Source organism: Myotis davidii, unplaced genomic scaffold (genome assembly GCF_000327345.1).
Source record: "Myotis davidii unplaced genomic scaffold, ASM32734v1 scaffold18, whole genome shotgun sequence".
NCBI lineage: Eukaryota > Metazoa > Chordata > Mammalia > Chiroptera > Vespertilionidae > Myotis > Myotis davidii.
In genome coordinates, this window is record NW_006292696.1 from 755,981 (window position 1) to 768,227 (window position 12,247).

The following is a 12,247-nucleotide window of genomic DNA, read 5'->3' on the forward strand; positions in this document are numbered from 1 at the left end:
CTCTTCCTCCGCCCCCACACCCCTGGTCCTGACCCTCCCAGTCGACCTCACAGGGCATGCCACCAGCACATGAGGCCTCAGAGTGCCTGCTGGGAAAGGCAGGCTCTGAGCCACACTCGGGAGACAGAACTGGCTGTCCCAGTCGCTGAGAACTCGAGCACTGCCATCCTCCGGAAACAGATGGACAGCAGGGCCTGGGAGCCCAGAGCAGTGCTCGGAAGAACAGTGTGGTGCGAGCGCGAGCTGGACTGGGTTTAGGAAGGCTTTCTGGAGAGGGGACGTGCCGCTGTCCCCTAAGCTGGCAGCCTTGGTCTCATCTAGGCTCTGTCACTAGCTCAGTTTCCTCATCTGTAAAATGGGGCTGATTCCTATATCCCTGCACTCTGGGAACTGGAGGAGACAATAAGAATAATGTGCTATGCACTGTGCTGAGAGTTTATATGCCTGATATCGCTAATCCATGGGGGAAACTGTGCTTGTCACTTTAAGATAAAGAAGGTGCCCTAACCGGTTTGGTTCAGTGGATAGAGCGTCAGCCTGCGGACTGAAGGGTCCTGGGTTCGATTCCGGCCAAGGGCATGTACCTTGGTTGCGGGCACATCCCCAGTAGGAGGTGTGCAGGAGGCAGCTGATCGATGATTCTCTCTCATCATTGATGTTTCTAACTCTCAATCCCTCTCTCTTCCTGTCTGTAAAAAAAATCAATAAAATATATATTTTTTAAAAGAAGGTGAAATGCAGATAAAACCGTTTTCTTTCCAAGGTCACTCAGCAAATGATGGAGGCAGATTTAAACTGAAATCTGATCAATCCCAACACATATGCCCTTAACCCACTGAACTTCAGAGTGTGCTCCAGAGACAGTCTACATAAAAATAACCTTTTATTTTTTCAAATCCAACTCCTTGGAGTTTGATATAGTTTCTATTTTTACATATGTTTTAAAATGTCCTATTAAATAGTTGGGGGATTTTAAAGTGCAGAGTCCTCAGCCCCGTCCATCCCAGTGAATCCGAATTTCTGGGGATACAGCCCAAGGATCGGCAATTAAAAAAGAGACCTGGTAATTCTGACTAGAACAGACTGTGAGATAACCCTACCCTGTGCTGTGCTGCACCCCTGAGTGGGATTGTGCTGTGAAAATCCAGCACAGGCAGCTGCTGTATTCACTCTGACGTGCATTAGTATTATCTCCTCTAGTCCATTTCCTCCTTTGTAGTCACAGAGGCTTAGGAGGAGAATTGCTTTGCTACAAAGAGGGGGATGTATCAGGAAGTGAGCAGAAGGGCTGAGGTGGCAGAGAATGCGGCAAACGCAGCCCAGGAAGGGGGCTGGGATTCCACTCCGTGTGGTATAGGGACCAAGACTCACGTCCACACACACCAGTGCTCTGGGGTCAGTGAGGAGGGGCTGACCACGCTCTGCCTGCGAAGGTCAGAGAGAAGAACATTGAGCTGGGTCTTGAAGGGTGAGTAGGAGTTCTCCGAGAGAAAATGACAGAGCACAGGGAGTAGCATGAAACAGGCCTGGAGGTGTGACAAGGCTCACCAGGACAGTTCCTGGTGACAGGAGCACAGAGGGCATGTGGGGAGCTGCAGTAGATGAGACACATTGAGGAGGCCACACCCTGGCCGGGAGGGCTGCAGGGAGGGCCACTCTCTCCCCTGAGTGGGCAATGGTATCCAGGGTCTTCCCCAGCCCTGGCCCCTGGAGTCTGCCTGCATTTTTCCAAAGTGCGGCTCCTTCTGCCAACCCCACAGATGGCTGCAGCCCAGCCCACTCCATTGTGGATGGCTACTACGAGGACGCAGACAGCAGCTACCCCTCGACCAGGATGAACGGAGAAATGAAGAGCTCCTGTAAGTTACCAGGCGGGCCTTCAGTAGGGTTCTGTCCCCTTGACCTGACCCTTGGCATGCATGTGCCCAACCCCCTGACCCCATTATTGTCCCCATGGAGGCCCCAAAGCCCTTGTCCTCAATGACCTTGGGATTCAGAGGAAAGATCACCAGCACAGGAGTCAGGAGCCCCTGATGGAGCCCTTGCCCTGACTCTTGGTGACCGACCTTAGACAAGTCATTCATTCTCTTTGAGCCTCCAGTTTCGTTATGTATAACATGGGGAGTTGCTGGAGGGTCATGAGAATGACTTGAGACAGTGGATGCAAAGATGATGGGGTAGTGACAGTCGCTGATGTTTTCTGAGCACTCACTCACTGCTAGGCACTTAGCCAAACACTCCACATTCACTGACTCTCGCAACAGCCCACGCGGGCAGATACTATGATACTGTTGTTCACTGTGACGGTTTTACTGATGAGGAAACTGAAGCTCTGAGAAGTAAAGTCGCCAAGGCCACAAAGCTCGTGGCAAAGGTAAAGCACAGGGCCCATGCGGTGTTTAGCCATCACCAGGACCACGCCTCACACCCACCCCTTCGTGGTCCTGGGGCCCAGAGCGGGGATGCCTTCGAAGGGGTAGGGAGGTGCCACCAGCTGATGGCACAGTGGCAGGTCCTTTCCCATGGCGCCTGCAGACAATGACTCTGACGCAATGAGCAGCTCCTACGAGTCCTACGATGAGGAGGAGGAGGACGGGAAGGGGCTGCAGCCCACGCACCAGTGGCCCTCCGAGGAGGCCTCCATGCACCTGGTGAGGGACTGCAGGATATGTGCCTTCCTGCTGCGGAAGAAGCGCTTTGGGCAGTGGGCCAAGCAGCTGACCGTCATCAAGGAGGACCAGCTCCTGGTGAGTGGGCACAGGCGTGTTCCTCTCGGCCTCTCGTGGACTTGTGCATGCGTGTGTATCTGTGTGTGTGCGAGCATGTCTGCCTCAGTTACCCTGGGCTTGCTTTGTGCACAGAGGCTCAAGGCCTGGTGCTTTGAAGATTGGTGCTCTGCCACTGGAGTAGAATTTAAAAAACACACATACACAAAAAAACTAGAAGACCTGACATAGACTTTACCAAGAGTTGGTTTTGCCAAAGACAAACTTTTTTTATCACTTTAAAACAATGTTTTCATTATGCAAGTAAAGTGTTTATAAAGCTAGAGCAAAACAGTGTGGAAAATGATTTTTAAAAACACCATCTATAATCCCATTGACCAAGAGCCACTGTTACATTTTGGGGATTTTTATTTATTTTAGAGTATGTTTATTAAAGCGGGGACAGTGAAACAGGAAGGCCTAGGATAGAAGAAGCAACAGGAGAGCCTGGGCGGGCTGCTTTCGCTCTCCAGAAACGTTAGGGAAGGAAGAGAGCACAGGCGGGCTGCTGTCAGCTCACTGCGGAGTCAGAGAAAAGGGGGCCTTGGAGACAGGTTCTGGGGGGTTGCCCAGGACAAGCTGCCCATTGCTCCCCTGGCTGCAAGTCTCATGGGGACCCTTAGAGTTTAGGAGAAAGAAAATTCACTGAAAAAGAAGATTCGAGTGGACATGTCCCAAAGAGGGTAAGCCTGTTAAGTTGTGGGGGGGGTTATATATTTTTATTGATTTCAGAGAGGAAGGGAGAGGGAGAGAGGGATAGAAATTTCAATGATGAGAGAGAATCATCGATCGGCTGTCTCCTGCATATCCTACACTGGGGATCAAGCTTACAACCCGGGCATGTGCCCTGACCGGGAATCAAACTGTGACCTCCTGGTTCACAGATCGATGCTCAACCACTGAGCCACACCAGCTGGGCCTAAGTTTCAATATACATATTTCCACCCTCATTTTCATACATCGTTTTTTTCCAAAACTGAGCCCATGCAGCACTTGCTTTCTTAGTTTTTTTTAGTTTGCCATCTCTCATCCCTATTATGTCATAACAGAAAATGTACCCTTAAGGCCAAAGTATAAGATTGGACGGACATAACTTCAGAAAAAAAAAAATAGCTTTCTACCCAAGTCTGTTGACAAACCTTGCCTAACATACATTCATCTGAACATGACCTTTTCTCACCCTGGAGCAGTGAAAAGCTAACCCCAGTCCAGAATCAGTCCAGAGTCACGACTTACTCTTTCCTCCCCGCATGCCCTCTATTTGTCTGGACTTACTGCACTATCTAGGCCTTCTAGCACAATGTGAAAAGAAGTGGTGAGAGTGGGCATCCTTGTCTCAGCCCACATGTCAAAGGAAAAGTTTCAGTCATTCACCATCAAGGCTCTTTGCTGTGGGTTGTTTGTAGATGTTCCGTATTATCACATTAAGGAAGTTCCCTTCTATTCCTCGTATAGGAGTTGAGTTATAAAAAGGTGCAGAATTTGGTGAAACACTTTTTCTGCTTCTATTGAGATAAGTGGTAGGTCTCCTTTTCCCTGTTAACATGATGAATGATATGGTTGGGTTTTTAATGTTAACCACTCTTGCATTCCTAGAATAAACCCTAATTGGTCTTGACCCAGTATGCTTTTTATACATGTCTGGATTCTCTTTGCTAATATTTTGCAACTGCTTTGAGAGAGATTAGCCTAGAAATTTCCTTTTTTGTAATGTCATTGCCAGGTTCTGCTATCAAGGTTATGCTGGCCTCATAATAAGAACTGGGAAGTGATCATCATTATTGATAAACTATTGACTTCCCAAACCCAACCCTCTATCTCTGCTAGAATTCCCTCTCCCACATTCCTACCATGTAGCCCATTAGTAGCAAGGAGCTAACTTCCTCCCAAGCCAGCCTGTTCCTTCTCTTTAAAGAAGTTCTTTAGACTAGAACGGTCTTCCTAGTACTGTGCTAAAATTCATCTCTTCCTAATAAGTAGCTGTGCCTCCCAGGCCCCTCGGTAGCCCTTGATATCTGAAGATTGCCCAAAGATACCCCCTCTCTTCTCCGGGGTGAACAGCCCCAGCCCCTGTCTTCACGTAGCACCCACAGTTGGGCTGGGTGGGGAGGGGAGATATCTGTGGGTTAAGTAGAGCTCCCCTTTGTGCAAGGGTGTCTCCCTCCTCTACCCTCCACTCCAGGAGACCCCGACCTCTTCTCTCCCTGTCCAGTGTTATAAAAGCTCGAAGGACCGGCAGCCACATCTGAGGCTGGCACTGGATGCCTGCAATGTCATCTACGTGCCCAAGGACAGCCGGCACAAGAGGCATGAGCTGCGCTTCTCCCAAGGGGCTACAGAGATCTTGGTGCTAGCACTGCAGAGCCGGGAGCAGGCTGAGGAGTGGCTGAAGGTACCGGGAGCTGTGCCCCCCTTCCACCTGCCCTACTTGCCCTCCCTTCCTCCCTCTCTTTCCCAGGACCAGCTCTCAGTGGGGTGGGCCTCTGCCCCTGGAAGAGCAGGCTTTGCTCCAGGGAGGGGGCTGATGCCTGTGCATGGCGAGGGCTTCTGTGTGGAAATGGGCCTCGGGCATCTCCAGGAGACAGACCTCAGGCTGGAGGCCTGTGTTTCTTCTCATCATCTGAATCACCACCCTCACGTCCCTGCTGAGGGCTTGTCCAGCCTGCACTGATGCACCTCCTGGAATGGGGAGCTTAATATCTACGAAGGAAGCTGATTTGACCACTAGATAAGCTAATCCTTTTTTTCTTTTAAAAAAGGAAAACTCCATCCTTGTCTTAGGTGAAATGTGGATCCTTGAAACGTCCACTGTGGCCCAGCTTCTGCATCTTGCAGCTGCACAGAACCATTAGAGTCAGCATGTCCTGGGCCTACTGTGTGCCATCTATTGTCCTAAGAGCTTTACACACATGACCGCATTTACTCTTTGCAATGGAACCATTATTGTTTCCATTTTACAGATGAGGAAACTGAAGCACAGAGAAATTATGTGACTTGCCAAAGACCACACGGCCAAGTGGTGGGGGCCAGGATTAGAAGCTAACAGGGAAATCTACACCAAAGGCCATAGGTAGGGTGGCATAGTGACGATGAGGGAGGCCTTGGGTGACACACAAACCTGAGTTCAAGTCCCAGGCCTAAGTGGCTGTGTGACCTGCAAATGACTTCGCTTCTGTTTCCTCCTGATTAATGGTTCTTGTAAGAATTCTAGAGAGCATTTGACATAGTATCTGTCAGGCAGTACGTGCTCAGTAATTATCAGTGATAATATGCCATGATGATGAAGGCAGCACCCCCAGTCCCTTTCACAGGGCCCTCCAACCGGCATTTCACTCTGACACCTTTTTCTCTCCAACTGTGATCTTCCTGCTGGAACAAAGAAACCAAACCCCTCCCTCCCCATTCTCCCTTCCTTCCTGTGATAACCAGCTCTCCCACCCCTCACCCCACTCCATGTTTAGTGTTTCTCTTTACTGCCTTTGTCTCAGGAAGGAAAGGAGGGGAGAACCTGACTGCTAGTGGAGCCTTTGCCCTCACGGGGCAGGTGGGTCAGAGAAAGAAGCCCTAGACTGGGAGTTCAGAGGCCTGTCTTAACATCCGGTTTGGGAGGCCATTGGCCCAGAGGTTAAGGGCAGGCAACCATGGCTCCGCCTCTTGGCGCCTCATCATCCTAATCCAGTGATGGCGCACCTTCTGAGCTCGGCGTGTCAGCATTTTGAAAAACCCTAACTTAACTCTGGTGCCGTGTCACATAGAGAAATTTTTTGATATTTGCAACCATAGTAAAACTAAGATTTATATTTTTGATATTTATTTTATATATTTAAATGCCATTTAACAAAGAAAAATCAACCAAAAGAATGAGTTCGCGTGTCACCTCTGACAAGCGTGTCATAGGTTCGCCATCACTGTCCTAATCAGTAACTTAGAGACCACAGTGGTCCCTGCCCCACAGGGCTGCTGCGGGGATACAATGGGCTATTCCATGCAAAGTCACCTGACTTTGTAAACCACAAATGGTGACCTGTGTTAACATGATCTGGATGCTTATGCTGTGTGACCTTGGATGAGGAGGCAAATGCCTTGGCGTCTGGAGTGTCCATATCTTTGAAATAGAAGCAATAACCCTGGCTGTCCCCCAGGCTGTTGTAAATGTCCAACACAGTCAACAGAAGTGAGTCTCTCACCCTTGTGCAGGGCAGCCCAGTTCACGTGGCCCTTCACACCCGTCATCTCGCTGGTCCTCAGACAACGTAATGAAGTTATAACCCACGTTACAGATGGGGAAACTGGGGCCCAGACAAGTGGCTTTCTCAAGGCCACACATTCATTAGCAATGGAGCAAGGTCTAGAAGCTAAGCCTCTTGGTTCTCAGCCCCATACCTTTTCAACTCGAGGGACAGATACAGGAGAAAGCTTCTTTAAACCCTGATGTGCCCACACATGTGGCAGGAAGCCGCATCAACCTGTCTCTTCTGTCCAGTGGTCCCAACCTCTCTGCTCAGTGGCCCTGGCCACACAGACCCCATTCTTCCTTTTGCTTCCACAGCATCCCTGCCCACCTGCTCACAGCTGTGTGTCCTCCCCACAGGTCATCCGAGAGGTGAGCAAGCCCATCACAGGGGCCGAGGGGGCAGACATGCCCAGATCCCCAGTCCTCCTGTGCAAACTGGACCTGGACAAGGTACAGCTGTCTCCACGAGTCTCCTCTGGGCCAGGCAGTGGGGGCTCAGCACAGGCTCTTCCCGGGGGGGAAGCGGGGGGGACACTTGGGCTGGTGATGAAGCAGGCACCCACAGAGGTGTCACACAAGCCAGGAGTGCCCAGTACAGAGCTGGCCCCACAGTAAGCACTCGATAAATTTCTAACCAATGAGTGAATGCCTATATCCAAGGTGCAGCACAAGCCAGAGGACGGAGTGACTAACTCTGCCAGGACAGGAGTGGTTACGTTCGAATGGAGGAGCCATGACAAAATTGTATTTGTCTGTCAGAGTGTGCCCCATTGAGACATGAGTGAAGCACTCACTTAGTAGTTGGTCGGACCATTGGAAAAAAACGTGCTAGTGTCTATTCTCTGCCCAGTACTCTGGGTGATAAAGGGACTCAGCCCCAAATCCTAGGGGAAGGTTTAAGACCCACATACAAGGGTCTGACATGATGTAATACCGGTTAGCAGTTATAGAATGTGACTGCAGGGCCAACATTGTTCTAAATGCTTTGCATGTATTACCCAATTTAATTTCTACAACAACTCTTCGATGAGTTACACTTTCAGATAGGGAGCCTGTACCCAGTAGGCACTCACATGACCTGTCATGACTTTTTAAAATGCCAATTCATCTATTTTTCTCCATCCTCACTGTCATCTTGGCTCATCCTGTTACCCAGTCTCACCTTGCCCAGGAGGACACTCTCTTAAGTAGCTCTTCAGCTTCCAGTCTTGCTCCCTCTTACCACATCCCCCATGATGCCACGGGAGCCAACTTGCTGATCTGGTTGCATTACCAGGACATTAGTCTCCCATTTAAATATCTTCCCAGATCTTTGTCACCTGGTCCAAACTCCTAGGACATGTATCTCAATGTGTTATAATTAGTTGCCTTGCTCCTCAAATAGACGGTGAGAATCTCAAAGACACAACTATTCGAAGTCATCATGGTCTACCCCCATACCTGGTATGGCATCAAGTACATAACTGTTGCTGACCAATATTTGTTAGCTAATCCTCCTGAGCTGGCGTCTGGGGGAGACTGAACCAACAAGAGGCCCTCTGATGCGGGGCTGTCTGTGTCCTTCTCCAGAGGTTATCCCAAGAGAAGCAGACCTCAGACTCCGACAGCCTGGGCATGAGCGATAACTGTTCCACCCTTGGCCGCAGAGAGGCCTGCGAACACGGTAGGAGCCTGTGGGGGATCAGGTAGGGATGCCAGAGCCGGGAGGGGCGGGGGCTTGCCACATGCACGCAGTGCAGAGCAGGTCCTGACCACTCTGGAGACCTGGGTGAGGTGACCTGGCCTGCCCACACCTGGAGCTGTGGGCGAGGCCTCTGGGAAGGCGAGGGGTGGGTAGACCTGGGTCATGGGTCTCCCTCCCCTCCCCTGACCCATCTCTGCAGCAACAGGCAAAGGGAAGAAGAGCAGCCTGGCAGAGCTGAAGGGTTCGATGAGCAGGGCTGCAGGCCGCAAGATCACCCGCATCATCAGCTTCTCCAAGAGGAAGGCGCTGGCCGATGACCTGCCGATGTCCTCCACCGAAGAGGCGGTTCCGTGCTGTGGTGGGTCCTGGGCATACTAGGCATTCACTGGGGAATTCAGACCCAGTTGACCGGGCCCCTGGGGCCAATCCAAGAGACCCTCCAGGCTTCATCCACCTTGCCCCCAGGACAGAGGAGAGAATCCTGCCACTGGATAGCTAACCCCCACCCCATCAGTTTTCCATGTCCTCCCATCTCTACTCTCCCATGAGAACCTGACACTCAGCAGAAGGAAAAGCCAACTGACTCCCATATTTCTGTGACCTTAATTCCAGTTATTACCTGTCTCTAGGTCTCGGACTATGACGAGAGGAGAGTGTCTTATTTCCCAGCATATAACATACGAGGTGTATAAAAAATATTTAGGTACTTTTCATTATAAATGCATTCAATGTGAGTTAAAAGTGGTTTGAGAGGGAAAGCGTATTATTCTGCTCATTTAAATGCAGTGTTCCATGTGCTGGAATTCAATTAAAAAAATCATATATTTTAGATATACAATAATGCTCTAACCCTGGAAGAATAGTATAAAGGCGCCTGGCTATACAGAAATAGTTTGTAAGCAGAGGGATTTCTAAACCCATGGGTCACAGGACTGTACTGCCCTCATTTTATAATTCTTTATCTTGGTTAGATGCTTTTACTCCCACATGCTGCCACCAGGGGTCAGCATGATCCATTATTTTAGGGAGAGGAAAGGCAAGAAAGAGAGTTGTGTCCCTTGTTCATTGTATATAGCAGTCCCTGCCCTTTTCGTCAAGCTTGGGGTGGTCCAAAGGCTGTGCGGAGAAGTGCAGATGTGATTACCAGTCCCCATTTCGCAGACAGGAAACTGAAACTCAGAAAGAGAAGAGGATGCCCCGAGATCACAGGCCAGGAGAGAGCTGATCGGAAGGCCTTCTAGCTAGAGTACAAGGGCTGTCCAGGCGCTGTGGCCCTGGGGCACCCTCCACCACACTGCACTCTCCCCTCCCAGGCTACCTGAACGTGATGGTGAACCACGGCTGGAAGGAACGCTGGTGCCGCATCAAGTGCAACACTCTGTATTTCCACAAGGACCGCACAGACCTCCTGACCCACGTGAATGCCATTGCCCTCGGGGGCTGTGAGGTGGCCCCAGGCTTTGGGCCCAGACACCCATTTGCCTTCAGGATCCTGCGCAACCGGCAGGAGGTGGCCATCCTGGAGGTGAGAGAAGAGAGTCCAGAGGCCCCTGGTGGTGGGAGTAAAGGGAGCGATGGCCTGGGTGCTGGCTTTTTGTCTTGGGCCTCTCTTTGTGTCAATCTTTTGGCTATTTAGATTTTAAAATGTTAACCCTGGAGGAAGATGTTAACAACTACCCCCTTACGTTACAGATAAGGAAACTGAGGCCAGGGCAACCAAGTGCTTTGTCCAAGGCTCCACCGAGGGTCAGTGGCCTCTTGGTCTCATCCTAGAACTAAAACCAGCCCCTTGGTCTTGTTTTCTTTGCCCAGTGCCCACTGCCTCTCTCGGTTCTTAAGTTCAAGAAATATTACTTCAGTAACTCACTTTTATTTTTGATAGTTTAAGATGGGTCTCTTATTCCTCTTAAATTATACACAGAGCTCTCTGGCAACAAGCGTCCTTTTTTCATTCAAATGTAGCATGTATGGGCTAAGTTGATTTTATAATAATGCTCTTCCAATGAAAACTAACATAAGTATGCATTTAGTTGACCAGCAATTTCTTGCCGATCTTCCTGTAAATAATTGGCGATTATGATACAAGAAATAATATGATTGGGTTATGTAAGAAATAGCTTCCTCTAGTGAAAAGTATTTTTTAAGACAATTCAGGAAGACTCAAACGTTCTCATATCTAAATGGTCAGGAGGACTCAGAGGATAATGAGCAGAGACCTGAACTGAGGGGAGGGCCGGGGGGGGGGGACTATTTGGATTCCTGGATGTGTTCTAACCTTGTTCTTCTTGGATCCCCAAGTTTTGGGTACATAACAGGTACTGTATAAATATCGGGTTGAGTGACGTGAGCAGCAGCCAAAGTGAACTCAGCTTTGCCTCCGCTCCTTCAGGCAAGCTGCTCAGAGGACATGGGCCGCTGGCTGGGGCTGCTGCTGGTGGAGATGGGCTCCAAAGTCACTCCCGAGGCCCTGCACTATGACTACGTGGACGTGGAGACCTTGACCAGCATCGTCAGCGCCGGGCGCAACTCCTTCCTGTAAGAGCCGGCACCCCACAGCCCACAGCCGCCCAGGACCTTTCCCGTCTCGGCTCCCTCTCAGAGGCTTGGAGTCCAGCCCTGAGCACTGGGCGGGAAGGCTGAGGAGGGCTCTGTTCCCTTGGGAAGTCAGAGTGGGTGCGTTCCTCTTCCAGCAGCAGGAGTGAGCGGGCTAAAGGAGGCGGCCCAGGGTCGGGGAAGCCTTGGATGGAGTGAGCAAAAGTGGAGAAGTCCTTTTCTATAGTGACATGGGCTCTGCTCGCATGCTGGAACCTTAGGCTCTCACACCCTCAAGTCCCTGGGCGGGCAGGCACGGGGCTGCTACGTGGAGTTTGGTGCTAGAAGAGCTAGGTTCGCATCTCAGCTCTATCACAGTCATCAGTTCGGATGGTTCCTTGCCGGTCTGGGCCCTCTGTTTTCTAGCTTATATAATGGAGGTGATGCATTACTTGTTTCCTGGGTTATGAGAAGCACGTGGGTCTCTGCCTAGAAAGCCCTGAACACAGCAATGGCCCAGTGCTGCCTGGAATGGTTGTATCACTAACCTTCCAGTGCCCACTATGAGCTGCTGCCAGAACCAAATGAGAGAGGGGACGGGAAAGCACTGGAAGCTGCAGAGTGCCGTCACCATCAGACCTTGTATCTTCTAGATATGCAAGATCCTGCCAGGATCAGTGGCCTGAGCCCCGTGTCTACGACGATGTCCCTTACGAAAAGATGCAGGTACGATCGAGCAACATAGCAAAGGCCACCCAGCAACATGGCAAAGGCCACTTCTTTTTTCTTTTCTTTTTTAATATATTTGATTGATTCTTTTACAGAGAGGAAGGGAGAGAGACAGAGAGTCAGAAACATCGATGAGAGAGAAACATCGATCAGCTGCCTCCTGCACATCTCCCACTGGGGATGTGCCCGCAACCCAGGCACATGCCCCTGACCGGAATGGAACCCGGGACCCCCCCAGTCCGCAGGTCGACGCTCTATCCACTGAACCAAACCGGTTTCGGCTACAAAGGCCACTTCGTAGCT

The 12,247-nt window shown here is 50.5% G+C and overlaps 1 protein-coding gene across 1 annotated transcript in view; it reads left to right on the forward strand.

Annotated features, from left to right (window-relative positions):
- The window catches only part of AFAP1L1 (actin filament associated protein 1 like 1), a 34,847-nt gene that overhangs the window by 8,350 nt on the left and 14,250 nt on the right, over positions 1–12,247 (forward strand). The window contains exons 6-14 of the mRNA XM_006766334.2: positions 1,761–1,859; positions 2,536–2,747; positions 4,978–5,157; positions 7,357–7,449; positions 8,569–8,662; positions 8,883–9,041; positions 9,997–10,208; positions 11,073–11,218; positions 11,869–11,941. Coding sequence (XP_006766397.1) covers positions 1,761–1,859; positions 2,536–2,747; positions 4,978–5,157; positions 7,357–7,449; positions 8,569–8,662; positions 8,883–9,041; positions 9,997–10,208; positions 11,073–11,218; positions 11,869–11,941 — 1,268 coding nt within the window. The remainder of the gene's footprint in view (positions 1–1,760; positions 1,860–2,535; positions 2,748–4,977; positions 5,158–7,356; positions 7,450–8,568; positions 8,663–8,882; positions 9,042–9,996; positions 10,209–11,072; positions 11,219–11,868; positions 11,942–12,247) is intronic.